Source organism: Acomys minous (genome assembly GCF_964271855.1).
Source record: "Acomys minous genome assembly, chromosome: 16".
Lineage (NCBI taxonomy): Eukaryota > Metazoa > Chordata > Mammalia > Rodentia > Muridae > Acomys > Acomys minous.
The window spans coordinates 85,948,711-85,973,741 of NC_140498.1; the positions used below are offsets into that span (position 1 = coordinate 85,948,711).

The following is a 25,031-nucleotide window of genomic DNA, read 5'->3' on the forward strand; positions in this document are numbered from 1 at the left end:
TAAGTACTGATGTGCTTGGACCGTAAAGAAATCCCCCTGGCTGCTCTGGTCCGAGGGTAGCTTTCTGAAAGGTCTTGTCTTTGGCTCTCCGTTTTCATGGAGTCAAAGCGAGCGGGTGTGTCTGCGTTTCCAGTTTGTGGATTTACTGTCTCCTGATGCTCAGTTCTATGTTGTCCTTGGCCAAGATCCTGTGCATACCCCTCGTTTCGTAGACTTCTTCCCCCTTTCTGTCACCCCTCTAGAAAGGTCCACTTAGCCCAGATCTGGAGCATGTGCCTTTTGCTGTTTGGGGAGAAAAGCACTGTTTGGGCACAAGTGGTCACTTTTCAGTCTGAGTAGAATGCTGCTGGACTCAGGCCAACTGTTCTTTGGCCAGCCCTGAAAAACAGGCCAGTTTGGGAGCAGCCAAGCAGCAGGTGTGGGTGGAAACCCAGGACTCTAGAGGAGAGGTCAAGCCCAGTCCTTCCAGGCAGTTCCTGAAAACCAGAATCACACTGGGATTTCTTAAAGAGTCTGGCCAACTCCCATGGGACCCTGATTGGGCATCTCAGCGCACCCCCCTCCCCCCAGCCCCAGCCCCCAGGAGCTTAGGTCCTCTCCCCATCTGGTGTCACTCAAGGCAGGAACACCCTCCCCTCCCCCAACTCTCCTGCTGCTTGTTTCCTGCTGTTTGCACTGGTGAAGTTTCTGGCCACATCAAGATGCACATTGGCTCCCTCCCTGCAAGGCCCCCTTTCTGTCCTCAGTCTCCAAGGGGGAACCCATCTGGCTTCTCTGAGTCAGGTTGTTGGCTGGAGGGCTGATGGAGGGATGGCTGGGGGCAGACTGGGCTGCAAGCAGCAGCAGGCATTTTAATCTGCTTTGATTTCTGGTCTTTGGAGAGGGGCTTGGCTACAAGGCCCAATTGTTTATGTCTTAGGAGCCAAGGCAGACAAAAGGCCCCGGAGAGCGTCTTGGAAACCAGATAAAATGCCAGGGCTACTTGTCAGCCCGATACAACTCAATTCTTTCCCGTCCCTCTCAGCTCCTTTAAAGAAGGTTACAGACGGCCATTTAAAAATAGTTTATCCCAGAGTGTTCTAAAAACACGGCTTTGCTTGGGGACAGATTGCAGGTGGATGGACAGAGCCCCTTGCCCTCCCTGTAGGTTTGATTTTTTTAGGAAAGGAATTTGCCTTTGTAGCTACAGGTGATGATGGCAGGATGTGTTACCCAAACACCCTAAGCATCTTCCACATTTAGGAAATATTTTCATTTTTCTGGCCTAGATGCCAGGTGACCCTTACTCTGCAGTGTCGTGGGCCCCTCCCTATAAGGCGGCACAAGGAGGTTACGGGCCTCTGGGGACTGACAGAGGACCACATCCTTCCTTTGAATTCTCCTGTGGGTCAGGGTACTAGGAGAGCGGGACCAGAATGGACTGCTGCGGGCCTCTCATAATTACGTCACTACAACTGTGACATACTTTTAGCTCCCGTTAGCTACTGAGGAAGGAAAGAATGGTCCAGACATCACTCATCAAACTACTGTCTTTCTTATGCTTATCTCCCCCCCCCCCCCTTAATGGCTCTAGTGAAAACAGCCTTCCCAGAAAAGGTAATGCCGCACTCTTTTTGTTCCCTCCCTTTGCAGCCAGTAACTTTCTTGTTTGAAAACTACAAATTATTTACCTTTCCTCTTCCCTCCTTTCCACCATTGGATTTTTTCTTTTTCCCCATTGGTTTTTTTTTTTTCCAGGAGAAAAGCAAAATTTTAAGATACTTCCGCCCACCCTCGCATTTTAATTTCTTAAGACCTGGGCGTTCTAGCTGTACATACCAAGGCCTGTTCAACTCTCCTTTCAAAGGCTGCTCAATTCTTGGATGACTCAGGCCTCTGAGGAATGGCTTAAGTCAGGCAAGTGCCACTTAAATGGGCCTTTGGAACTCCAGTTGGAGCCCTGAGATCCACTGTTGATTAACTGTCCTCTAGGCTGGGCTCAGGGTCCCCTCCCCCGCCCCCCCCTGCGACTGCCTTGCCCTTTGTTTCGTACAGAGGTTGGTTAACAACTCGATTTGGTGAGGCTCCAAGTTTGTCACCAAATAATATTGAGCAATCGTGTGTTTAATGTCCCCAGGCATGTGGCTGAAACCTTTTGAAGGCGAAGGGTAGAAGGCGACAACCTGTTTGTAAGTCTGTTTTTTGCAAATTTTTTTTTTCCTGCAGTCCTCTCTTGGAAAACAAAAAAATACAAAACAAAACAGAAACCCTAAATTTACCGCCCCACCCCCACCCCCAAACAGAACAAAACAAAAGACCAAACCAAGTCAAATTCCTTCATCCTTATTTGTTTTCACCCAACTAGTTTCCCTTGGGTTCAGCAACAAAGGGGAGAGTTTCCTTCCTCTCCTGAAATAAGACCCCCTCGCCTCTAATTCCCCCCCCCCCAATCTAGAAAATTTCTCTGGTGTCACGGTGCCCATCAAAGGCACAGTGGTGCAGATGTCAAAAAATTTGAAAAGTCCAAAGTTCAAAGAGTTTGATCCATTGAGTGCCCTGTTGGGAGTTGTGAACGGGGGTCTGTTTTCCTCACCTTGGAATTTAGGGATTGGCAATTTGTTTCAAAATCTTTTGGGCCAGTCACTGGAATAGGGATGGGGCTGAGCCCCTCCCCTCAAACCTTTGACTATAGAAGGTCAAAGTCTACTTGAAGCTCAGGAGCCCCTCTCTAGTGCAAACTCGGGGGTGGGGGGGTGGCGCTGATCAGGACCTGTTGGGGGGGAAAAAAGATTCACATCACCCCAGCAGTGAAACTGGGTTTCTCAGAAAGTAGCTGGAGCCAAGGAAAACCCTAGGTTATGCTTCTGCGCATCTCCCCAAGGAGCTGAAAAGCATGCGGCGACCATGATCTCATTCCTAAACGCCTCACCCACCCCAGCAGGGAGATCAGAGGGGACCCAGTCCACAGGTGGAAGAGGTGGGGAAAGGTCTTGAGGGTGGAGAAGTTAGCTGAAGTACATGAGGAGCGGAAGGCAGGCGGGGGGAGGTCTTTTCCACTTGGGGTGCTTAGAGAATCCAGGACAGATGTGTTCTAGGGTCCTGGAGGGCTTGGGTCTGCTCACACTTGGTTTTGTTGAAAAGGTAGATGTAATGCTGTCAGGGTGGAAGGGGCACCTGTTGGTAGGGGGTGCTCTCTGAAGGATGAGCAAGGTCAGGAGGGGAGTCTCTCTGACCTTCACGTAATCCACCCTCTGAAAAGGGACAAGAGTGTTGAGTAGATGCAAGACCCACCCGGCTGTGCTTGGAGGAGGCGCGCGCCCCACAGTGGGAGCTGAGGTCACCTTACTGCTTCCATGCCCATTCAGGAGGTACCTTCCAGAAGGTTCCTCCATGCCTAGGCCATCCGTGGCAGGCCTTTCTTTCCTTCCTTTCTTTCATTGCCAGATCCTTTATATAGGCCCTACACTGCCACCCATCAGAATTCTGTTGCGGTCCTCACATTTTTTACAGTTCTTATATGGCCTGCCTCTTCACTTGGGAGAAACTGCCAAGAGTATCATTAACTGCCATTGATACCCTGGTGACAAGATATCTCACCTCGGTCACACTTGGGGAATTGTGTCCCTTGGAGCCCTTAGTGGAAAGGCGGGCAGGTATCATAGGTGGATGTGGGGAGCAGAGCGCTCTTGAAGTCCTGCCCTTGCGCACCACCATTTGCAGTGGTGCTCCCTCCTGGTCTCCATCCCAGAATTCAGGAGGATGTATAATAGCTTGTCGGCCGAAGGATAAAGATTGGACCTCTGTTTTTCAAGGGAGGGGGCGTAGATAGCAGAGTCAACGAGAGAATATTCTAGAATGAGGAGCCCCTTGTCCGTTGCCGTCAGGATCAGGCAGAGCTTCCATTTGCAGGTATCCATAGTGCTGGTAGCAGGTCAGGGGAGAACTGTGTGTCTGCACGCAGTGGGCCCTGTTCACCTTCAGGGTGGGTAGCTCAGGGACTGAAAAAGCGACGTCTTCCACAGGCCTCTCTCCACCTCATCCATGCATGCTGCTGGCTCCTCCCCTCCCAGGCGTCCCTCTTGCCTCCCCTCCAGTGATACCTCCTATTTTTTTTTTCCCTCTTGCCATTTATGCCCTTGCTATGATGGTGAGCTCGGCTTCAGGGACCCTACCGGCTGCCACGCGTCTCCCCGTTCTTCCTGGGAACTGACCCCTTGCCTGCCTGCTCTTCCCTTTCAGGTTCAGCCCAAGTTCCGTTACCCTTTCTACTATGAGATGTGCTGGTATGTCTTGGAGAGATACGTGTACTGTGTGACCCAGCGCTCCTACCTCACTCAGGAGTACCAGAGAGAATTAATGCTTATTGGTGAGTAGCCTGCACGTAGCTCAGAGCCAGCTGCTTGGCCAGGACGGAAATGCTTTCTGTCATGGAACCTGCAGACAGTCCTGGCTCCCCTGGGTTTCTTTGGAGCCAGAATGCTGGACAGGAGACCTCTCAGGAAATAGCCCTGCGTGTGAGCCTCCTTCCCCAGGGGCCCCTCCCTTGACTGTGCAGATGCATGGAGGAACCTGTCACCGGCATCGTTGATAAAACAGGACCATCCCACAGAACAAAAAGCCCAGGCTCTTTTTGTCCCTCTGTGGTCACCAGTTGGTTTGCCCCAGTAGGGACAGGCCTGTGTCACGTAGCTGGTGCCCAGGGTCCAGGCTAACGGTACACAGAAGGGAGGGGTGGCTGGGGCTGGCAACACAGGCTCGAGGGGGAGGTGGATCTGTGATGGGGGCGGGAAACTGCATGGGCTCTCGGCTGCAGTGTCCCACCCTGCTGTTGCTACTTCAAGGGACATGCACAACTCTCACAGGATACTAACATGAGATGCTCACAGTGTATGCAATTTCTTCTGCAGACTCTGATTTATTTTATTTTATTTATTTATTTATTTATTTTAATATCTCTTTCCCTGCTCTTGGTAAGTCTTTCCTTTGGTCTTGTCTTTTGTGGTGTTTTGGGGTTTGGGGCTGGGCAGTGGATCTTCCACCCCCCCTTCCCCCGCCCACACCTCCAACGCCCCTTGCCCCCCTCTGCCTGGAGTCTTTGGTGTTTCTTTTTTTTTTTCTTCTTCTTCTTCTTTTATTCTTTTTCTTTCTTTCTTTTTGTTTTTTTGAGACAAGTTTTCTCTATATTATCTTGGCTGTCCTGGACTCACTTTGTAGACAAGGCTGGCCCCAAACTCAAAGAGATCCACCTGCCTCTGCCTCCTGAGTGCTGGGATTAAAGGCGTGCACCACCACCGCCCGGCTGTTTTCAAAGTTTTAAACATTACATTTATTTAGTCTGTCTGCCCCTCCACCCCGGTGTGCATGTGTGTATGTGTGTGTGCGTATGCCCATGTGTGTGCACACACACAGGCTTGGCAGCAAGTGCCTTTACTCACTCAACCATCTTGCCAGCCCTTGACTTTTTTTTTTAATGTGTATGTGCCTTAGTGTGTATATGGGTAACATTGTGAATAGCATCATATCTCTTGGAACTGGAGTTACAGGTGGTTGTAAGCTGCCACCTGGGTCCTGGGAACCAAACCTAGGTCCTCTACGAGAGCAGTGATTATACTTACCCCTGCCCTTGACTGATCTGTATAAACACGATAAAATGCCAGGTATATTACCAGTGGTAAAGCAGCCCATGCGGGTACGCAGCACTGGCGAGAGCAGAGCTGGGATTTGGATCTGTGTGCGGCTGACCGTTGCTCTTCTACAGGGTAGGAGGCCTGGACCACATCCTGGAAGCAAGGATGAGTGGAGTCTACAGAGCTTCCCGCGCATGGCTTACGCGGTCGTAATTACATCTTGTGGTCTTCCCCGTAGATGCCCCACGCAAAACCAGTGTAGACGGCTTCTCATCCGATTCGTGGCTGGAGATGGAGGACGAGTCCTGTGAGCAGCAGCCCCAGGAGGAAGAAGAGGAGGAGGAAAAGGAAGAGGAGGAAGGGCGTGGTGCAGGTGAAACAGCCAAGGCACCCACCGATGGCTCTACCTCGCCCACCAGCAACCCCTCAGAGGAACAGGACAGCACGGGGAAGAAGCCCAAAGCCCCTACCATGCGCTTCCTCAAGAGGACTCTGTCCAATGAATCAGAGGAAAGTGTCAAGTCTACCACAACGCCCATAGAGTACCCCAAGACTCCCACGGGCTCCCCTGCCACGGAGGTCTCTGCTAAGTGGACTCACCTCACCGAATTTGAGCTGAAGGGTCTGAAAGCCCTGGTTGAAAAGCTAGAGTCTCTTCCAGAGAATAAGAAGTGTGTCCCTGAGGGCATCGAGGACCCCCAGGCCCTTCTGGAAGGTGTAAAGGTGGGCAGGGGCTTAGGGGTAGCTCTTCTGGCCTTGCTCCAGCTTCTGGGATGGTACTCTGTCCAGGCAAGCCTATCTGGGGGGGCCACTTAGCTGCTGGGTGGAGGCTTGCTCTGTGGGTGACAACAGCCTCTTTGGGGATCCTTTTTGGAATCTCAAGGCTCCCCCTACCGTACCCCCAGAAGGTTTTCTGTGTATTGCAACAGCCTTCTGTTGGGTTTGGCAGACCAACTTCTGTGTCTTGGTGAGAAAGGTTGTCATTCAGGGTTGTGTGTGTGTGTGTGTGTGTGTGTGTGTGTGTGCGCGCGCGCGCGCACACTGAGCTCAAGTTTCTACCCAGGGAATTGGTGGTTTGTCTGGGCAGCCCTGTGTTGGCCTTGTAGGGTCTCAAGGACTTAGGTAAAGTTGGGAGCAGTAGGGTGGTAGAGGGGTTGGGAATGTGTGGAAACACTGGGGCTCGGGTCATGTGACCTTACTGCCACCATGTGGCCTGACAGTCACCTTCAGTCTAGGGGACCATTGAACAGAAGTCACAGGTGCAGGCACACCTCGCTAGTCAGATTCTGTCATCCGTGGAACCAGACAGAACGCAGGGTTCTTGCCCATGCTGGGCCGGTTCTCTGCCTCCTTCCCCATGTCCCCTTTCTGCTGGGCATTTTTTTGTTTGATCTCCTAACAGACACCTTAGGGTTCTGTCATGTGACTACTTTTTCCTCATGAGCGCCTATAAAATGAAAACGATTTTAATCAATTAGATTTTATTAGGTTTTTTTTTTTTTTTTTGAGATAGGGTTTCTCTGTGTAGCTCTGGCTGTCCTGGAACTCGCTCTGTCGACTGGCCTGGCCTGGAACTCAGAGATCCACCTGCCTCTGCCTCCCTGAGTGTTGGGATTAAAGGTGCGGGCCACTGCTGCCTGGGCTGTTTTTTTTTTTTTTAATTTTTATCAATCACAATAGTACTCAATATTAGTTCCCAAAATACTGTAAACAGGTTAAACATGCCATATGTTTTTCAAGGCAATATTTCTTTGTATAGCCCTGGCTGTCCTAGACTCACACTGTAGACCAGGCTATCTTGGGCTCACTCTGTAGACCAGGCTGTGCTCCAACTCACAGCGATCCACCTGCCTCTGTCTCCCGAGTGCCGAGTGCCGGGATTAAAAGCGTGCGCCACCACTGCACATCCGTGTGTTGTATGCCCTTGGTTCCTGGCCAGATTTCTTCCTAGGGTTAAGAGTGGACTCCTGGCCTCTGAGGCTGGATTCGCTTGCTGGTACTGCCTGTCAAGGTGCAGGCATAGGTAGAGTGCAGAGTCCGGGTCTACTGCTGTGATCCTTGTGCCACGTGCTGAGGACAGCGCCACTGTGGCTCGCCTGGCTGGGTTTTTATTTAGGTTCTAGCTGAGTGATAGCCTTTTTCGTTGGGCTGGTGAAAAAAGAGATCCCAGGGTTCTATAAAAGTCTAAGAGAGTCATTCCCAGCACCCCAGAAAGCCCATGCCGGGTGTCTTTGGACGTAGCTTTTGTTTTACTTTCATTTTTTGAAACAGACCCTCCTGTATGCCAGGTTAGGATAGCCTCAGAGTGGTTATGTAGGCTAGGAGTATGGGAAGACAGGCATGTGCCGCTGTGCTTTGTTTGCATAGCACTGGGGATTTGAACCCGGGCCTTCCTGCGCGTTGTGAAGGCGCTCTGCCAGCTGCCTGGAAGCACCCCTCTTTAAACCCACTTATCTTTGATAGCAGTACCCAGGAAATCAAGGCATAGGAGATCCTTGAGTTCAGGTTTGACTTACGTTTTCCGCTACTGACCATGTGGCCCTGGCCAGGCCGTTGTGCTTTGTAATTTCCGGTGCTGTGTAAAATGGAGATAGTTCCCAGCACTGGGGAGGCCGCAGAGGCAGGCAAAGCTGCGTGGTGAGACGTTGTCTCAAAATGCCAAGAACGGAATGGAACAAAGACACTAGACGTGGCATATTCTTTTTATCCTTCTGAGGACCAGAGTCTGATGTACCTAGGAGGTTCGTTAAAACCTGATGTGGGCGGGGCTGGAGAGGTGACTCCGTGGCTAAGAGCTCTTCATGCCTTTATAAAGGACCAGAGTTGGGTTCCAGGCTAGCAATATCAGGTGACCCCATCACCACAACCACCTACCTATAAGTGCAGCTCCAGGGGAACCAGGGCCCTCTTCTGGCCTCTGAGGGCACCTGAACTCATACACATATACCACATGTAGACACAAAGGCACATATAATTAAAAATAAGATCTTGGTCCGGTGGCAGTGGTGGTGGCAGCGGCGGCAGTGATGGCAGTGAAGTCGCACGCCTTTAATCTCAGTGCTCGGGAAGCAGAGGCAGGTGGATCTCTGTGAGTTTGAGGCCATCTTGGTCTACAGAGCGAGTTCCAAGACAGCCAGGACTACACAGAAAAAAAACCTGTCTCAATAAAATAAAGTAGAACCCTAGACTGTGAGGTAGCTTAGCAAATAGAGGCACTTGCTGTTAAGTCTGCTGACCCAACTCCGGTCCCTGGAACACACATGGTAGAGGGAGAAAATTGACGTGACTGGCTGGCCTGTCCTCTTCACCTATATAAGTGTACCATGGGATGGCCCCGCCCCAACGAGTAAATGTCATAAGCATTTTAAAATATTTTTAAAAACTGGAATGGGGGTTGCTGGACAGATGGCTGCTCTTGAGGAGGACTCAGGCTTGGTTCCTGGCTCCCATGCCCGTAGCTCACAATCTCCTGTGACTCCAGTTCCAGGACATGAAACTCTCTCTCCTCTCCCTCTTAGGTGACAGCATATAAAATTATCTAAGTACCTATAAGCTCACAAAGACACATACACACAAGTACATAAAGTTAATGAAATAAGTAAATCTTAAAAACAAAACAAAAAGCTGAAATGGAATCTGTCAAGATGGCTCAGTGGGTGAAGGCACCTACTGCCAAGCCTCACAGCCTGAGGTCAGAACCTGGAACTCGCATGCTGGAAGGAGAGAGCTGACTACTGAAAGGGGTCCTAGACTCACTTTGTAGACGAGGCTGGCCTCTGCCTACCTCTGCCTCCCTAGGGCTGGGATTAAAGGTGTGGGCCACCACTGCCCAGCCAGGTGCTTTTTCTGACAGCCAAATAGAGATCAGTTGTATTTTTCTGACATTAAGCTCCAAACATAAGAGGGAAGAAAGTCCAACATACTAAGAGTGCACTCTACCCAGCACTTGGGAGGCAGAGGCTGGTGGATCTCTGTGAGTTTGGGGCCAGCCTGGTCTACAAAGTGAGTCCAGGACAGCCAGGGCTACACAGAGAAACCCTGTCTCAAACAACAACAACAACAACAAAAAGAGGGCACTGCCCAAATGGATGTCAGTCCTAAATTAAGAGTGCATTCTCCAAACGGATGTTGCTTGCGTTCGAGGGCAGCTGTGGTGTCAGTTCGCAGTCCATGTACAGTCCATGATGAAAACTGATGTTTTTGGAGAAGCCGTGAAAAAAGAGGAGGCAGGATCTGTGTCGTGGCTGACATGTGTAAAGCCCTAACAGGGCCTCGAAGCCCTCTGTAAACTGGAGTTGATATTGTTGTTATTCCAGACGCCTTGGAATGAAAGCAGTTTTGTTTCCGGTAAGGTCTGAGAGCTTATGGAGGGCGAGCAGAACCTTTTTCTGTATTGGGGACTTTGTGTTCTCCACCCTGGAACCCACTGCTTTTAAAACTGCCCTTTCTTGTGGTACCAACTCGTGAGATGGTGAGAACTGTAGAATCTTATGAGTGTGCACGTGAGTGATGAATGTGCATGTTGCGTGTGTGTGTGTGTGTGTGTGTGTGTGAGAGAGAGAGAGGGGGGGGGGTTATTGGGTGACCAGGGACCATGGGCACCTTAAACCCGTGCGTGCCCTGTCACCAAGTCTCCACCTCCAGCCCTGATGACTTTGTAGAACCATCACTTTCTTGCCTACTTCAAAAGAGCCTTTTCAGAGGAGCCGAAAGGCAGGAAGTGAGCAGCCGGCGTGGGGGTGGGTGGGTGGGGGGCGGCCTGACCACAGAAGGAAATGTGTGTACTGTGTCCCCTGCCTGGACAGCCTCAGGAGAATAAAGGAGAAGAGGGAGCGGGGAGAAGAACTTAGATAGCCAGGCACGTCCAGACCTGGTAGCCACAGGATTTAGGGGCCACCTTACTTTGTAGGGGCTTCTTTTCCACATATGACTGGAACTTTCCATTTGCATGTGTTGGAGTTTGGAGTTAAGACTTAAAACGTTGTCTTAGGGGGAGGATCACAATGAAATCTACAGCAGATGAGCTTTCTCGGGTGCAGGTGGGGACTGGCACCTGGTGTTCCCTAGAGCAATGGCCCTGGGCTTGTTGGTGCTGCTTTCCTAAGGACAGCCACTGCCTTGGTAGTGGTGGTATTTTTAGGCACTGCATAGATGAGGCTTCCAGAGATTAGCACCACCCCTGGGGAGCGATGGAGCTCAAATCTCCTGTTCACAAATTAAATTCTTTGAGAGAAGTTGGCAGGAGGGGTACCCAAGGCCTGACCAGCTAGTGTCACTGTGTCTGGTTCCTTTGGTAGGTCACACATGGGCCAGCCCAGCAGCAAGAGCATAGTGGTGGCAGGAAGCCTGCCCCGGCTTCGCCAGGGCCACAGACTTCAGGGCTGGGACAGTGGGCATGCAGCCTTCATTCTGTCTGCACTCAGCGGCCTCACGGAATGTATACATCCAGGCACAGCCTCAGGAATCCTATGGGCAGTCCCTCCAGCACAGGGTTTTTGTTGTTTGTTTGTTCTTTGTTTTTTTGTTTCTGAGCAACAAAATATTCCATTCAGCTTTGCCTCCCCTAACTTCCCCTTTACAAATGAAAGTACTTCGCAGAAAGACAAGGTCCATTGCGCCTCCTGGTGGCCATTGAGTGCCATGTGCAGAGCAGAAGGGAACTTGGCGTTCTTTAGTGTGTGAGATATAGCGTACAAGGGCACCGTGGGAAAACTTTAAAACTAACTTGTTTAATAAAAACATTAAAGATGGGAGGCAGAGGCGGGCGGATCTCCGTGAGTTGGAGGCCAGCCTGGTCTACAGAGCCTATTTCAGGACAGCCAAAGCTACACAGAGAAACCCTGTCTGGGGCATGGGGGTGACGGGGGACAAATGAATGAAAAGGCACACCAGGCAGTGGTAGTGCACACCTTTAATACCAGCACTCAGGAGTCAGAGGCAGGTAAAACCTCTTAAGATCGAGGCTAGCCTGGTCTACAGACTGTGTTCCAGGACAGCCAGAGCCACACAGAGAGACTCTGTCTTGAAAAAAACAAAAACAAAAACAAAAAATACAATAGAAAATGGTATACTAAATCAGGCAATTCTGTGAGTTCAAGGCCAGCCTAGTTTACATGGAGAGTTTTAGGCCAGCTGGAGCTACACAGTCACGTCTTTAAAAAACAAAACAGTTTTATTAATTCCTTATCTTTCAGATTTGTTTGTTTGTTTGTTTATTGTGGGTGGTTGCTGTAGTGCCCAACCCCCTACATGACCCTGGGGACAGGGGATGATTTGGCGCAGAGTTAATGACACAGACCCTGGGAGTTCTGGTGCAGAGCAGGAGCTGGTTGCTTGTGGAAATAGGACAACCGTTTATACCCCCGCTCCCGAACTCCTCTAGGCTGTTGAAGCTCTCGCCTCCATCGTGTTATCATAGGGTTGGTGTCCATGGCTCACGCTGTTGCCGGGTGCCCTGGCAGATTTTTAGTTGGAAATTGAAATCAAGCATTGTTGTCAGCGCTCACGTGCAGTCACTTGTTACTGCCCGCTATAGATGGTAGTGTTTGTTGAGACAGGGTCTCACCAAGTAATTCTTGCTAGAACTCACTATGAAGACGAGGCTGGCTTTTGAACCAGAAGAGGGCATCAGATCACATATAGGTGGTTGTGAGCCACCATGTAGTTGCTGGGAATTGAACTCAGGACCTCTGGGAGAGCAGCCAGTGCTCTTAACCGCTGGGCCACCTCTCCAGCCCTATGTCATGAATTTTATCGGTTGGAAGCTTTCTATAGTTTGCCATTGTGCGGGGTTCTGGGTATACAATGGTGTCAGCTACACTTCTTATTGGTTTGACAAAACACCTGGCAGAAACAACATAAGGGTTTATAGTGCCTGAGTCTGTCGGTTCATAGTCTCAGGGAAGGCGCAGTGACTCAGAGCTCAAGCAGGAAATTGTGCTCACCTGTAGCCCTCCAACCCCATCCCTGTTGCCCTGTAGGTCTCCATGTCCAAAACATTCTCTAATCTCCCCAAATTGCCACTAGCTGGCGACAGAGTGTTGACACTCGTGAGCCTGTTCGTCAAGATATTTTATAAGCCACGTGCGGTGGTTCATGCCTGTAATCCCAGCAGAGAAACCCTTTCTTGAGAAACCAAAAAAAAAAAAAAAAAAGAAGAAGAAGAAGAAAAAGAGAAAGAAATGAAAGGTATTTTATAAATAGCAGTCATAGCTCACTGGCATTGGCTGTTCCAGGGCAAAGATTCGAACCCAGGCAGCCCAGGCGACCTCTGTCCTGTTAGTGTTGCCTCCCGTGAGGAATGGAGAAACTGTCTGAGGCTGCCATCTCAGAAAACCAGTCACCCAAATGATGGCCAAGAAAGTAGGACAGTAAGTGAAGTCGGTTGGAAGTGGATGAGACTCCCACCTGGTAATCCTTAGGGCCATCTAGGTGGCTCAGGCCTCTGCCACCCAAGCCTGACAGCCTGAGCTGGATCCTTGGAGTGGGTGTAAAAATGGAGGGAAAGAACTAACTGTACAGAGCTGTCCCCTGAACCCAGCATGCATGCTGTGGCATCGCCATATGTGCCTCGCGGGCCTCCCCCCCCCCCGCACTCCAAAGAATGTGTGTACAGGCACACACAATACACACACACACACACACACACTACATATACTAAATACATTTAAAAAAACCGATTTACTTATTTATTGTATACAGTATTTTTGTCTGCATGTATGTTTGTGCACCAGAAGAGGGCACTAGATCTCACTATAGATGGTTGTGAGCCACCATGTGGTTGCTGGGAATTGAACTCAGGACCTCTGGAAGAACAGACAGTGCTCCTAACCTCTGAGCCATCTCTCCAGCCCCTCTACATATCTTTTAAAAAGTAAAATAATCGTCACCTACATTCATCTTCTGTGCTCTTCTGATCTTCCCATTAAATGCTCCTCTGTGACTGGCTGTCTTCTTAAATGTTACTGGAGGAACGCTTGGCCATCTGGCTAAATGTTGGCAGAAAAGTCAGTTGTATTGAGTGTGTTAGGTTGAGATGGCAGCCTACCACACTGCATTCCTTGCTTTGTGAGCAGTTTGCAGGTTCCTAAGGGATGACACGGACTCTGACCAGATCCTGGCTTTTTCCATGGAGACTGCGCACGACGCACCCCACTGAATTACCTCTCACTTAACATTTTGGGGGACCAAGGTTTAGAAAGGTGTAAAGGCTGGGGAGTAGTACTACCAAGGAAGACCAGACTAGACCCCTGAACTTCTCCACACATGGCTGTGTCTGGAGGATGTTAAGAAATAAAGACAGAGCACTTGGGAGGCAGAGGCAGGTGGATTGCTGTTAGTTCTAGGCCAGCCTGGTCTACAAAGCGGGTCCAGGCCAGCCAAGGCTACACAGAGAAACCCTGTCTTGAAAAACCAAACCAAAACAAAAAATAAATAAATAAAGACAGGGGCTGGAGAGATGGCTCAGAGGTTAAGAGCACCGCCTGCTCTTCCAAAGATCCTAAGTTCAATTCCCAGCAACCACATGGTGGCTCACAACCATCTATAATGAGATCTGGTGCCCTCTTCTGGTGTGCAGGCGTACATGTAGGCAGAATACTGTATAAAATAATAAATAAATCTTTAAAAATAAAGACAGAAAGCTGTGTTGAAGGGCTCAGACCTGTAGACTTGTCACTCACCTCTACTGAACCTTGACTGTGATTTTTTTTAAGGTATATAAGCCTGTAAACGTGTGTGTGTGTGTGTGTGTGTGTGTGTGTGTGTGTGTGTGATGCTCTGGACAAGTGTCAAGTGTCTAGAGTCATAAGTGGCATCAGTAGCTGGTAAGTACATGGTAAATGGGGGACAATGTAAGTGCCCAGATCTCTGTAGGTTCTAGGCCAACCAGAGCTACAAAAGTGAAATCAGGTCTCAAACCGTTTTTTGTTTTGTTTTGTTTTGTTTTGTTTTTTAAGTGAATATTGTATACTGTGAGTCCTTAGGAAACCCAGGTAACTTGGCTTCTACTGAGTGGTAGATGGCGGCAGACAATGATTTTATTTGGAGAGCTTGCGGTCAGTCGAGGCGTTACGTTTGCCTTCATTTGAGATCTTCCCTCAGTTAATATGGATCCTTTGTTTGGCCACAGAATGTCCTGAAGGAACACGTGGATGACGATGCCAGCCTGGCCATCACCGGGGTCCCCGTGGTCAGCTGGCCAAAGAAGACTCCAAAGGTAAGACACACAGATTGCTCACGGGTGGGAGGCCTCTTCTCGTTGCCTTCTCCCCATCCTATGGGACTTGAGTCCTGGGCGAGGACACCCCACCTGGCAGGAGTGACTTTAATGCTTTCCTTTTTAAAGGGCTGCCATTGGCTAGCTACGCAAACTGCAAGCAGTGGCCTCTGGTGGTCAGCGATGCACTGTCACCTTGAGATGGTTTGTCTCAACTTTCCCTCATCTTTCACTTTGTTCCCTCCATCCTCCTCCACGGACTGTTTTCCCTCCCCTTTAGAGTAACTTCTTTCTCTTCATAAAACTAATCAGCCTTCAACGTAAAAAGTCTAAACTGGGGCTGGGAGATGCGTTAGCAGATACAGGGCTTGTGGGGCGGGCGGGAAGATCTCTAGCCGCCGCGCGCGCTTCCGCTGGCCTCCGTATCACCAGTTGGATGCACAAGCTGAATGTGTTTCCTCATTGGCTTCGACCAGCCCCTGGAGCGGTTCTGAGGACTCGGTGGGATCATGCACACACAGCTTTCAGAACAAGGGCTGGCACATGGCGAGCACCCTCTGCAGCAGTGCTTCTCAGCCTTCCTAACGCTGCCGCCCTTTAATACAGCTCCTCATGTTGGGGCGACGCCTCCCCCCACAAACATGATATTATTTTCGTTGCCACTTCATAACTGTAATAATTTTGCTGCTGTTAGGAAGCGTAGTGTAAACGTGTGATGCGCAGGATGGTGTTAGGCGACCCCGTGAAAGGGTCGTTGGACAGCTGTTCTACACGGTAGCCGCTGTTGTGCCTGGTGGCACACACTCCCAGCACTCAAGGGGTTGAGGCAAGAGTTTGAATCCAGCCTAGGCTGCGCGGCTCGTTCAAAGGCTAGCTCAGGCTCCACAGTGGCACTATCTCAATAAATGAAGCACTTGAGATTTTTGCTTGGTGGCAGGCAGAACATTTTGGGGGGTAGGGTTTACAAGAAAGGTGCTGTGTTTAGGAGTGGATCCCCAGCTGCAAGCCAAAAGAAAAAAGAGTTATCCCAGCTCAGGGGTAGAGTTCTGGCCTAGCATGCATGAAGTCCTGGCTTTCACTTCTGAAAAATATTAAGTAGCCCCAATGGGTGTTTTGTTAAATTTTGGCTCCTCCCCCTTCTATTATAAATGACACCGAAAAGAACTTTCCAAAGCCATAGGCACTGTCAACAGTGACAGCCACTACCCATTTGTAGTACTTTGCATTTGCAATGTGACTTTTGAAAGTGCTGCATGTAGCCGGGCGTGGTGGCGCATGCCTTTAATCCCAGCACTCGGGAGGCAGAGGCGGGCGGATCACTGTGAGTTCGAGGCCAGCCTGGTCGACAAAGTGAGTCCAGGACAGCCAAGGCTACAGAGAGACCCTGTCTCGAAAAACCAAAAAAAAAAAAAAAAAGAAAGTGCTGCATGTGTAAAATATACAGCAGATTTCAGAGACGGCACAATAAAAACTATAAGCTACTTCATTAATTTCCGTATTATCAAAATTAGTGTTGCCTGAGTGTACAAAATCAAAGCCCAGTAAAACTTGAATGTCACACGAATAACTAATAAATTCTTTGTACAGGTGTGTCCCTTGTGTTCTGTGAGATGTATTGTGCCCATCTGAAGTTTAACTTAGGCACACGGTATTTTTAGTTGATAAATCTGGCAACCTTAGTTGAAATGGCAAATTTTCAGAGATATCAGTTTAACTGGACGGATTATATGGGCTTTGGGTTTGTTTGGTTGGTTTTGGTTTTTTGAGTCATGGTTTCTCTGTGTAGCCCTCCTGGAATGACAGAGCGTCCCCACTTCCCTTACTGGCTTGTTCTCTGGGCCCAAATGTGTGCAGTTGGTTCATCTCCCTGTGCCTGCACCGCGAGGGGCACACAAAGGCCTCTGCACATATGCCCCTGGCTGTCCTGAAACTTGATATGTAGACCAGGTTGTCCTCAGACTCACAGAGATCTTCCTGCTTCTGCCTCCTGAGTGCTGGGATTAAAGGCCTGTGCTACCACGCCCGACTTTATTAAGGGGAATTTTATTTTATTTTTTGAGACAGGGTTTCTCTGTGTAGCCTTGGCTGTTCTGGACTCATTTTGTATACCAGGCTGGCCTCGAACTCACAGCAATCCACCTGCCTCTGCCTCCCGAGTGCTGGGATTAAAGGCGTGCGCCACCACCGCCCGGCTAAGGGGAATTTTATATGTGTGTTTGAAGCAGGATTTAACTCTGTAAGCCAGGCTAACCTAGAGCTCACGAGTCCAGGCTGGCCTCAAACTCATAGAGATCCCTCTGCCTCAGTCTCCCAAGTCCTAGGATTACATGCATGACTCATTTGCTTCTTTTTACATTTTAAATTGTGGCTACAAAATAATAGTTTTGGGGGGTGGCAGTGGTGATATAAACCTATTATCTCAGCATTTGGGAGGTTGAGGCAGGAGGATCAGGGATTTGAGGCCAACCTTTGTCACACAATATGTATGCTTGGGGCCAGCCTGGGCTACGGAAGAGCCTGACTCAGAAAAATCAGCTGAGGATATGTATTAGTGGTAGTTCAAGGTTCAGTCTCTAAAACTAGAGGGAAAAAAAAAATCTCAGAAGTACATCCGTGGCTCATTTCGCTTTTCTGTCGAATGGCGCTAATTCTGGTGTCTCTTGTCACGTTGTGTGGTTATCTCCCAAGAACCTGTATCTACATGTGGGACTGCTTGGGCAAAGGGCATTTATTACTTGGAGTTATTGAATTTCTCAAAGCTCAAGAGAGTGAAAACTGGATCCGCCCGAGACCTGCCCCCAGGATGGGTAGGGTTTGAGGACATGAGTTGTGTCCTGAACCTGCTGCCCGGGCCTGGGTCATGGGGCTCTGATGTCATCCCCACCCCTGCTACAGAGGTGGGAGAATCAGGGGTCTACAGAACCGGGGGGCCTCTGAAAAGACAAATTTGACGCTCTCCACTGTAATCTCAGAATTAGTGTCAGGGGCCCTGGGAGCTGTTGTCAGCCGTGGCGTTCAGGGCAGGTGCTGCACCACACCCAGCCCCAACCAGTTTTTAAGGAGTGTTTATATTTTATTTTACTTTATTTTGAGAGGAGTTCTCTCTCTCTGTAGCCTGGGCTTGCCTAAAACCCACTTTGTAGGTAGCCCAGGCTGCCTTGAACTCATAGCACCTCAGCCTCCTAAGTGCCAGGATTACAGCATAAGTGAGCCAAAAAAAAAAAAAAAAGCCCTTTTTCTAGTCTTCCACCTGTGTCTTTGTATGTCATTTTCCCCCTGTCCACCTGGATAGAGTTTCTAGATTTTTCTTTGTCCTTCCAACCAAGTTAGGCGGTGGATGGCCTCTCTGTAATGCTCCGTGGTGAGGAGCTCAGAGAGGCATCCCACATGCGTCAGGCCACACAGTTTTGTGAGCCTGTTTCTGCCCATGCCGTTTCTGTGAGAAGTCAGTGAAATGTGGCAGAGGTTGGGGGGTGGGGAGGGGGGAGGGCAGCGCGCCACGCTTAAGCATTTCCTGGCCGGGTAGGGTTAAAAAGTTAACAGGAAAGGAAGGGATGACTGCCCGGGCCACGCCGGGTCTCTGGGTTCCCAGGTTTGCAGTGGAGCCTCCTTCCAACTTGGTGCCCGTGGAGTTGAAAGATCAAAGGTGCTCACTGAGGCCACCAGGATGCTAGGCAGGGAGCAGGGTCCGGTTACCCTACCAGTAATTAACGCTCAGGGGTGATCAGCAAGAAATGCTTTGATCTCCCACCTCCCTCCTGGAGAACAAAGCCCACTTCTGGAACTGATTAGGAGCTGGGAGGTCCTTTCTGGCAGGGCCGGCCTTTAACTCCAGGATGCTACCAGTCACCATCCATCACTGGTCCCCCCAATTGGCTCTTTCCATAAGTGACATTGGACTTGTTTTTGATCTGTCTACACCCTGGCTGCTTCCTTTCATAGCCGGGTGGTGAGATTTGGGGGTCCTGTCTGTGACCCTTGGAGGCAAGGCCACGGAGCTCTGCTTGTTTGAATCCCTGCCTCTGACCTTGGTCTTCTTACTGAGCTGAGCTGCTTGCCAGCCAGCCAGTTCAGGCCACGAGATTGCCTGAGGTATTCTTCAAGGGAACAAACAGCCGAACAGGAGCTTGAGGCATAGCTGTCCCCGTCCCCCCCCCAAGAAGGACAGTTGTTGAAGCCTCCCAGGTTTTGTTTGTTTGTTTCTTTTTTTCTTTTCTTTTCTTTTCTTTTTTTGGTTTTTCAAGACAGGGTCTCTCTGTGAAGCCTTGGCTATCCTGGGCCTCACTCTGTGAACCAGGCTGGCCTCGAACTCACAGAGATCTGCCTGCCACTGCCTCCCTAGTATCCTGGGATTAAAGGTGTGAACCACCATCACCAGGGTGACCTCGAATTTAAGAGAGCCACTTGCGTCTGCCTCTTGAGTGCAGGGCAGCCACCATGCAGACTTGACAGGATGGCTGCAGGATGTGAGAGGAAGTGACACGGGTCCCATGTCACCTGTGGTTTTACTTGGTTTCTCTTTCCCTTCCTCTGTCTTTGAGCAGATAGCTCAGACATGGGAGGCCCAGTCGGTCTGGGGTCTTTCAGGTTGACATGCACTTACTTAGTCTGCCCCTGAGAAGGCCAGACCATCCAGTCAGAGGGCCCAGAACTCCCTGCATTTGTATTTGAGCGGCAGGGAAATGAAATCATCTATGGTTGAAGCCGCTGGGTTCACTGGCTCATTATTATTATTATTATCCTCTTCTCCGGGCTCTGTCACTTCCTGGAGAGGCAGTGTGTTCTAATGAGGGCCAGCCTGGAGACATCAGCTTCACCTGGGAAACTTGTTAAAAAGTTGCAAGACCAGCCTGGGCTCCATAGAAAGTTCAAGGCTACCGGCCCAGAGGTACAGGGCAAATCCCTGCTGCCTCAAAAGAAAGTGAGATGGCTCAGCGGGTAAAGGAGTTTGTCGCCATGTCCAACAACTTGAGTTGGATGCTCAGAACCACCAGGGAGTGGAAGAAAGAACTCCTGCTAATTGTCCCTCTAACACACATACACTGTCTGTCTGTCTGTCTGTCTGCCTGCCTGCCTGCCTGCCTGCCTTTCCCCCCTCTCTTCTCACACACCCTGGATGAATGAATACGTGTTTCTGAGGGCTGTCTTGGGTCCTGCCCTTGACATTGAAAGCTCAGTAGACTCCGGCTGAGCCCTGGGAGTGCTGTTTCTGAGAACTTCCAGATTATTCGAAAGCAGAAGCACGTGCTTTAGGGCCAAAGTCAGACACCCCTGGTCACTGACACCTGGCTCTGGCACTGACTAGCTCTGTACTCCCAGGTAAGTCTAAGCCTCAGTTTATCCATCCATAAAGTGGGCTAGCAGTGGGATTCCTGGGTTGCTGTGCACACTTGTTGTTGTGTTGAGACCGGGTTTCTCTGTGTAACAACCAGCTCTGGCTGTCCTGGAACTCACTCTGTAGTCCAGGCTGGCCTTGAACTCACGGAGATCCACCTGCCTCTGCCTCCCAAGTACTGGGATTAAAGGCATGCGCCACCACTGCCTGACTTTATCCCTTCCTTTTCACCCAGGCTCTTTAGCAGGGAGGGTAACTATCTCCTTAGAATTGTGCCCTCTGGGGCCTGCAGGCAGCCGAGACCACAGGCTCCCTGCCACTAGATCAGTGTCCGAGGAGAGGGTATCAACGGCCAAGGGTGTCAGCCGTCTGACCCCTTGAAGTTCCCTAGGAGTGAGACACCTTGTGAAAGCCCCATGAGGCAACAACCCCAAGGCCAGGACCAAGTGGCTCCCCGTGCAGCCAGGAAGTAGCTGACAGAAGCCTCTGGCCTGGACAAGGAGCCCTGCAGAGCTGAGCTGGCAAGTGAAAGACCCAGGAGACACTCAGATGGCAAAGTGCTCGTCGCGCAAGTGTGAGAACCCAAGTTCGTCCTCGAGGCGCCATGTAAAAAGGCAGTGAGCGCCAGGTGAGAGAGAACGTGTCTCAGAAAAATGGTGTAAAATAAGGTGGGGAGCAGTTGATGGACGTTCTTACCGTTGAGACCTGCCTGGCCCCTGCAACTGTGACAAAGCTTTTTCCAGGGGAGACGCAACACGCATGTCTACCCACCCCAGGTAGGGAGCCTGTGACAGACCAAAGTAGGGACACCACAGAAGCCTAACTGGGTGAACTAGTGAGTTTTATTGGGGTTACTTAGCAGGAGCAGAAATGACCCAAAGACAGCTGCACCACCAAAGCCCACTCCAGCATGGGTGACACAGTTGACAAATCTGGGGACCTGGAGCATAGTACACCGCCTTCAGGGAGAGCAGTAGGCTGGAGAGCCACTGTGCTTTCCAGGTGCATCAGTTGGTCTACACCTCTTGGATGCTTTTCTGCCCCTTACAAGGAGCCGCTGTTGTCTTAGAGTCTTCCTTCTGAGTGGTGCTCTCAGCTTTTATCTGGTGTTTCTTCTGGCAAGAAGAGGCCCTAGTGAATCTGGTTAGTTTCTGGGACTTCCTGAAATGTTTTTGTTTGTTTGTTTGTTTGTTTTTTAGCTTGTTTACCTTCCTCCTTAAGGAGCTTCCTGCACAATGAATTTTTTTTAAAAAATTCATTTTTGTTTTATGTGTACAGGTGTTACCTTGCGCATATGCCTACCTGTGAACCATGTGGATGCAGTATCCTTAAAGGCCAGAAGAGGGCGCCCAAACCCCAGGGACTGGAGTTAGAGATGGTTGTGAGCCTCTGTGTGGGTGCTGGTAGTTGAACCTAGGTGTCCTCTGGAAGAGCAGCCAGTGTGCTGAAACCACTGAGCCATCTCTCCAGCCCCTAGGATGAAATGTTTCTAACCTTTGCTTAGGAAACTAACCTCCGTTCAGAAGACTGTTGCGCAACACTCCACTCCTTCCTCTGGCTCTTGACGCTCTTTTTGCCCCCTCTTCCGCAGTGATCCACGAACCTTGGAGGATGTGAACTGTAGACCCATCGCTAGCAACTAGGCCACTGTGTCCCAATAAGAGTCTCGTTCTCAGGCGCTTCGCCCGTGGTTGAGGCTGGTGACAAATGGCCTGTGGCAGTAAACACACACACTTAGAAGGCAGTTTCACAAGCACATCGCACCCATCTAGAAAAACCACAGACGTGGCTTCTCCACTGGGTCCTGTGACCTCCCCAGCCACAGGCTTTCACTCCGGTTTACAGGACCAGGCTCCAACTCCATCTTGTGGAGCGGGTCTTACATCCAGTCGGAAGGCTGTTGGTCTTGCCCATGACGGCTGAGCCGCTATAGCCCTACAAGGCGCACCCTGGCTGGCATGTGTTGTGTTAGCAGGCAGGCTCCGTAGCCAAGCAGGAATGTTGGCCTGCATGGCCCCTCGGGCGTTGTAACAGCCAGCGGGAGTTGGTGGGAGTTCCAAGTTCAGCCCCAGCTTACTCTCTCCACGCCCTCCAGTCAAAGGGTGGGTGTGGGGTCTTCAGCACTAAGGTCTTACTGCCTGGTTCTGGCATACAACCAACAGCCGCAGTAATAGCTTTTTGTGCTTTGTGGAGCCTCAGGGGCTTCCCTGACCAATACCACACAGACAGGTAGTGTCCCCACCCCCACCCATGTGTAGGGTACATTTGGATTTCAACTTTTTAGCTGTTGTTTAGTAACCTATTTTTCCCCCTTTTCGTTTTTTGGGGTTTTTTTGTTTTTGTTTTTTTGGGGTTTTTTTTTGGTGTTTGTTGTTGTTGTTGTTTGGTTTTTTGAGACAGGGTTTCTCTTGGCTATCCTGGACTCATTTTGTAGCCCAGGCTGGCCTCGAACTCACAGCGATCTGCCTGCCTCTGCCTCCCGAGTGCTAGGATGAAAGGCGTGCGCCACCACACCCGGCTTTTTTTTTCTTCCCCCTTTCAGTTAACCCAGCCCCACTTGGTTTGTAAGCACCCACCCGGTTGTCTGCCACCCAGTTTTGTACAGTAATGTCTGTGAAATGGCTTGTTTGCTGTACCCACCAGCACCGTCTGTGTCCTAGGCAACCTCAGGGTTGGCTGGTATCCCTTCTAGGTGGATTTGCTATTGGTTCAGTTACTGGGGGATTCTCAGTGGCTTTAAAGGACGCTGGTCTTAGGACAGTCTGCATGGCATTGGCCATAGGGCTTATCGACACCATGCCTCATAGTTGCAAGTATGCATGCTGCCACCTATGTAGAGTTCGCTTCTGTGCCACACCAGCAAGGGCTTTGGCCAGGAGGCCATCTATACAATCCTTCATTATGAAGCTGTCCTTAGCAGTCCCTGGGATAGACCTGGCAACAGATTCCACCTGGAGCAATGCTTTGTATACGGCCAACAGTTGCTGCCCTGGTGCCCACCTCTGCCCCTTCCCATGACCGAGACCAGAACCCTACTGGAACTGTTAGCTCAGCTTGCTTTTGCCGTAGCCCCCAGTCTTCTGAACTCGGGGTGACTTCAAACAGGAAGTGGGGACACTGGAGTAGTGGGGCACACAGCTGTTTAACCTGTCCTACGGGGTCTTAGCCTGCCACCAAAGCCTCTTGAGCCTTTCTGTCATCCCAACCGCAGAAAATACCATTCCTTATCCAGTTACATGGAGGATGGGCAGCCGGGGGAAAAATGGGGTGTGACTGCCTGCCAGTAGCCTAAGAGCACCAAAAATGCCTGTGGCCCCTTGACACTGACAGGCACAGGCTATTGTCCAATGTCATTATCACTGTAAGGTATCGTATGTGGTTTTTAACCAGACCTTAATTCCCCCCACCCCGCCTCCGTATTTTACAGTTGCGCCCTTGCACCTTCTGTGGATTCCTTAGATGCATTTCTAGATCTGCAAAAACACTCAGATGGCAGCACTGTGCCATCTACGTGAGGAAACCACTTCACAGAGGCTGGGCAGAATGACAAAGCGAAGTCCCAGGCCCCAACCCCATGACAGATAGTAGGACTGTGACTGTAATGTGGAAGTACTTTGAATGTCTGCTTTGACGGTTCTACAAATTGGTCTTGGGACCCAGTAGCCAAAAGAATACTTAAAACACCGCCCCGCCCCCCCAAATCATGCACCAGCCAGGTCTATTACAGCAAGGAAAGACCCCATAGTCTGTACTAGTTACGGCACTGAGGGGTGGAGTGAGGCCGGGAATGGCTACCTTATCTACCTCTCACTAATCCGGCCATTTCCCGGGAGCTAGCGGCTTTCTCAGGCCGTACTGGGCTGTTGACAGGGCTCTGAGCTGGATGAATAATCTCTAATGGTTTCTGTAGATTTATCACGGCCCTTAGGCTATATGTATTGCTTGACCTCCACCTCAGAGGGGGCAGTTTTGCAGGTTCGCATCTTGCCTGAGCAGGTACAGCTGGCTTTGCTGTGTGCACTCTGAGGTGCAGATCCCCGACGGTGGCATACAGGATGTGGGCCCGGCACTGTATCCACCCCAGGATGTTTTCTTGCGGTAGAGAGATAAACCCCATACTCTTGGAGGGATAACACACCCCGGGACCCAGCTTAGTCCTTTTTACCTGTACTGTCTCATTGCTGTATCCATCTACTGTTGGCCACTGTCCCTGATGCTTTTGGGGTGGCCATGAATTAGGGTATCCCTTAGTTGCTTCAAGGACCTTAGCCCACTCCGAAGCCTCTCTGTCCCGGTCCCACATAATACCTTTCTTTATCAAGTTACACAGAGCGTGGGCTTCTTGGGCGTGTAGCCCAGGCTATCCTTGAACTCTCATTTAGTTCTTGTTTTCCACCTTTATTTTTACTTGAGTTATGCCAGCAGGTCTGTCTATGCACCGTGTATGTGCAGTACCTGCAGTGGTCAGAAGAGGGTGCTATATCCCCTGAAATTGGAGTTAGAGCCCACTGTGAACCACCACATAGGTGCTTGAAATTGAACCTGGGCCAGCTATTTCCAGCAGCACCACACCCCTCTTTTTGAGACCTGGCTTTCCTGTGTGCAGCCCTGATGGGTCTGACACTTGCTATTAGAGCCCAGGCTGATTTTGAACTTATAACTATCCTTTTGCACCAGTTACCGAATGCTATGATGCCACCATGCCTGGTTTAGGCCTCAGCTTTTTTATTTTTTTAATAATTTATTTGGGCTGTAGAGATGGCTCAGTGCTCAGGAGCAGTGGCAGTTCTTCCAAAGGTCCTGAGTTCAATTCCCAGCCACCACATGGTGACTCACAACCATCTATAATGAGATCTGGTTCCCGAATCTGGCC

At 50.3% G+C, this 25,031-nt stretch overlaps 1 protein-coding gene across 8 annotated transcripts in view; it reads left to right on the forward strand.

The window, feature by feature from the left end:
* KDM2B (lysine demethylase 2B) overlaps positions 1 to 25,031 on the forward strand; it is a 150,759-nt gene that overhangs the window by 77,399 nt on the left and 48,329 nt on the right. For all 8 annotated transcript variants that reach the window (XM_084762673.1, XM_084762678.1, XM_084762675.1 and 5 more), the window contains 3 exons: positions 4,219 to 4,345; positions 5,845 to 6,329; positions 14,737 to 14,823. In XM_084762673.1, coding sequence (XP_084618799.1) covers positions 4,219 to 4,345; positions 5,845 to 6,329; positions 14,737 to 14,823 — 699 coding nt within the window. The remainder of the gene's footprint in view (positions 1 to 4,218; positions 4,346 to 5,844; positions 6,330 to 14,736; positions 14,824 to 25,031) is intronic.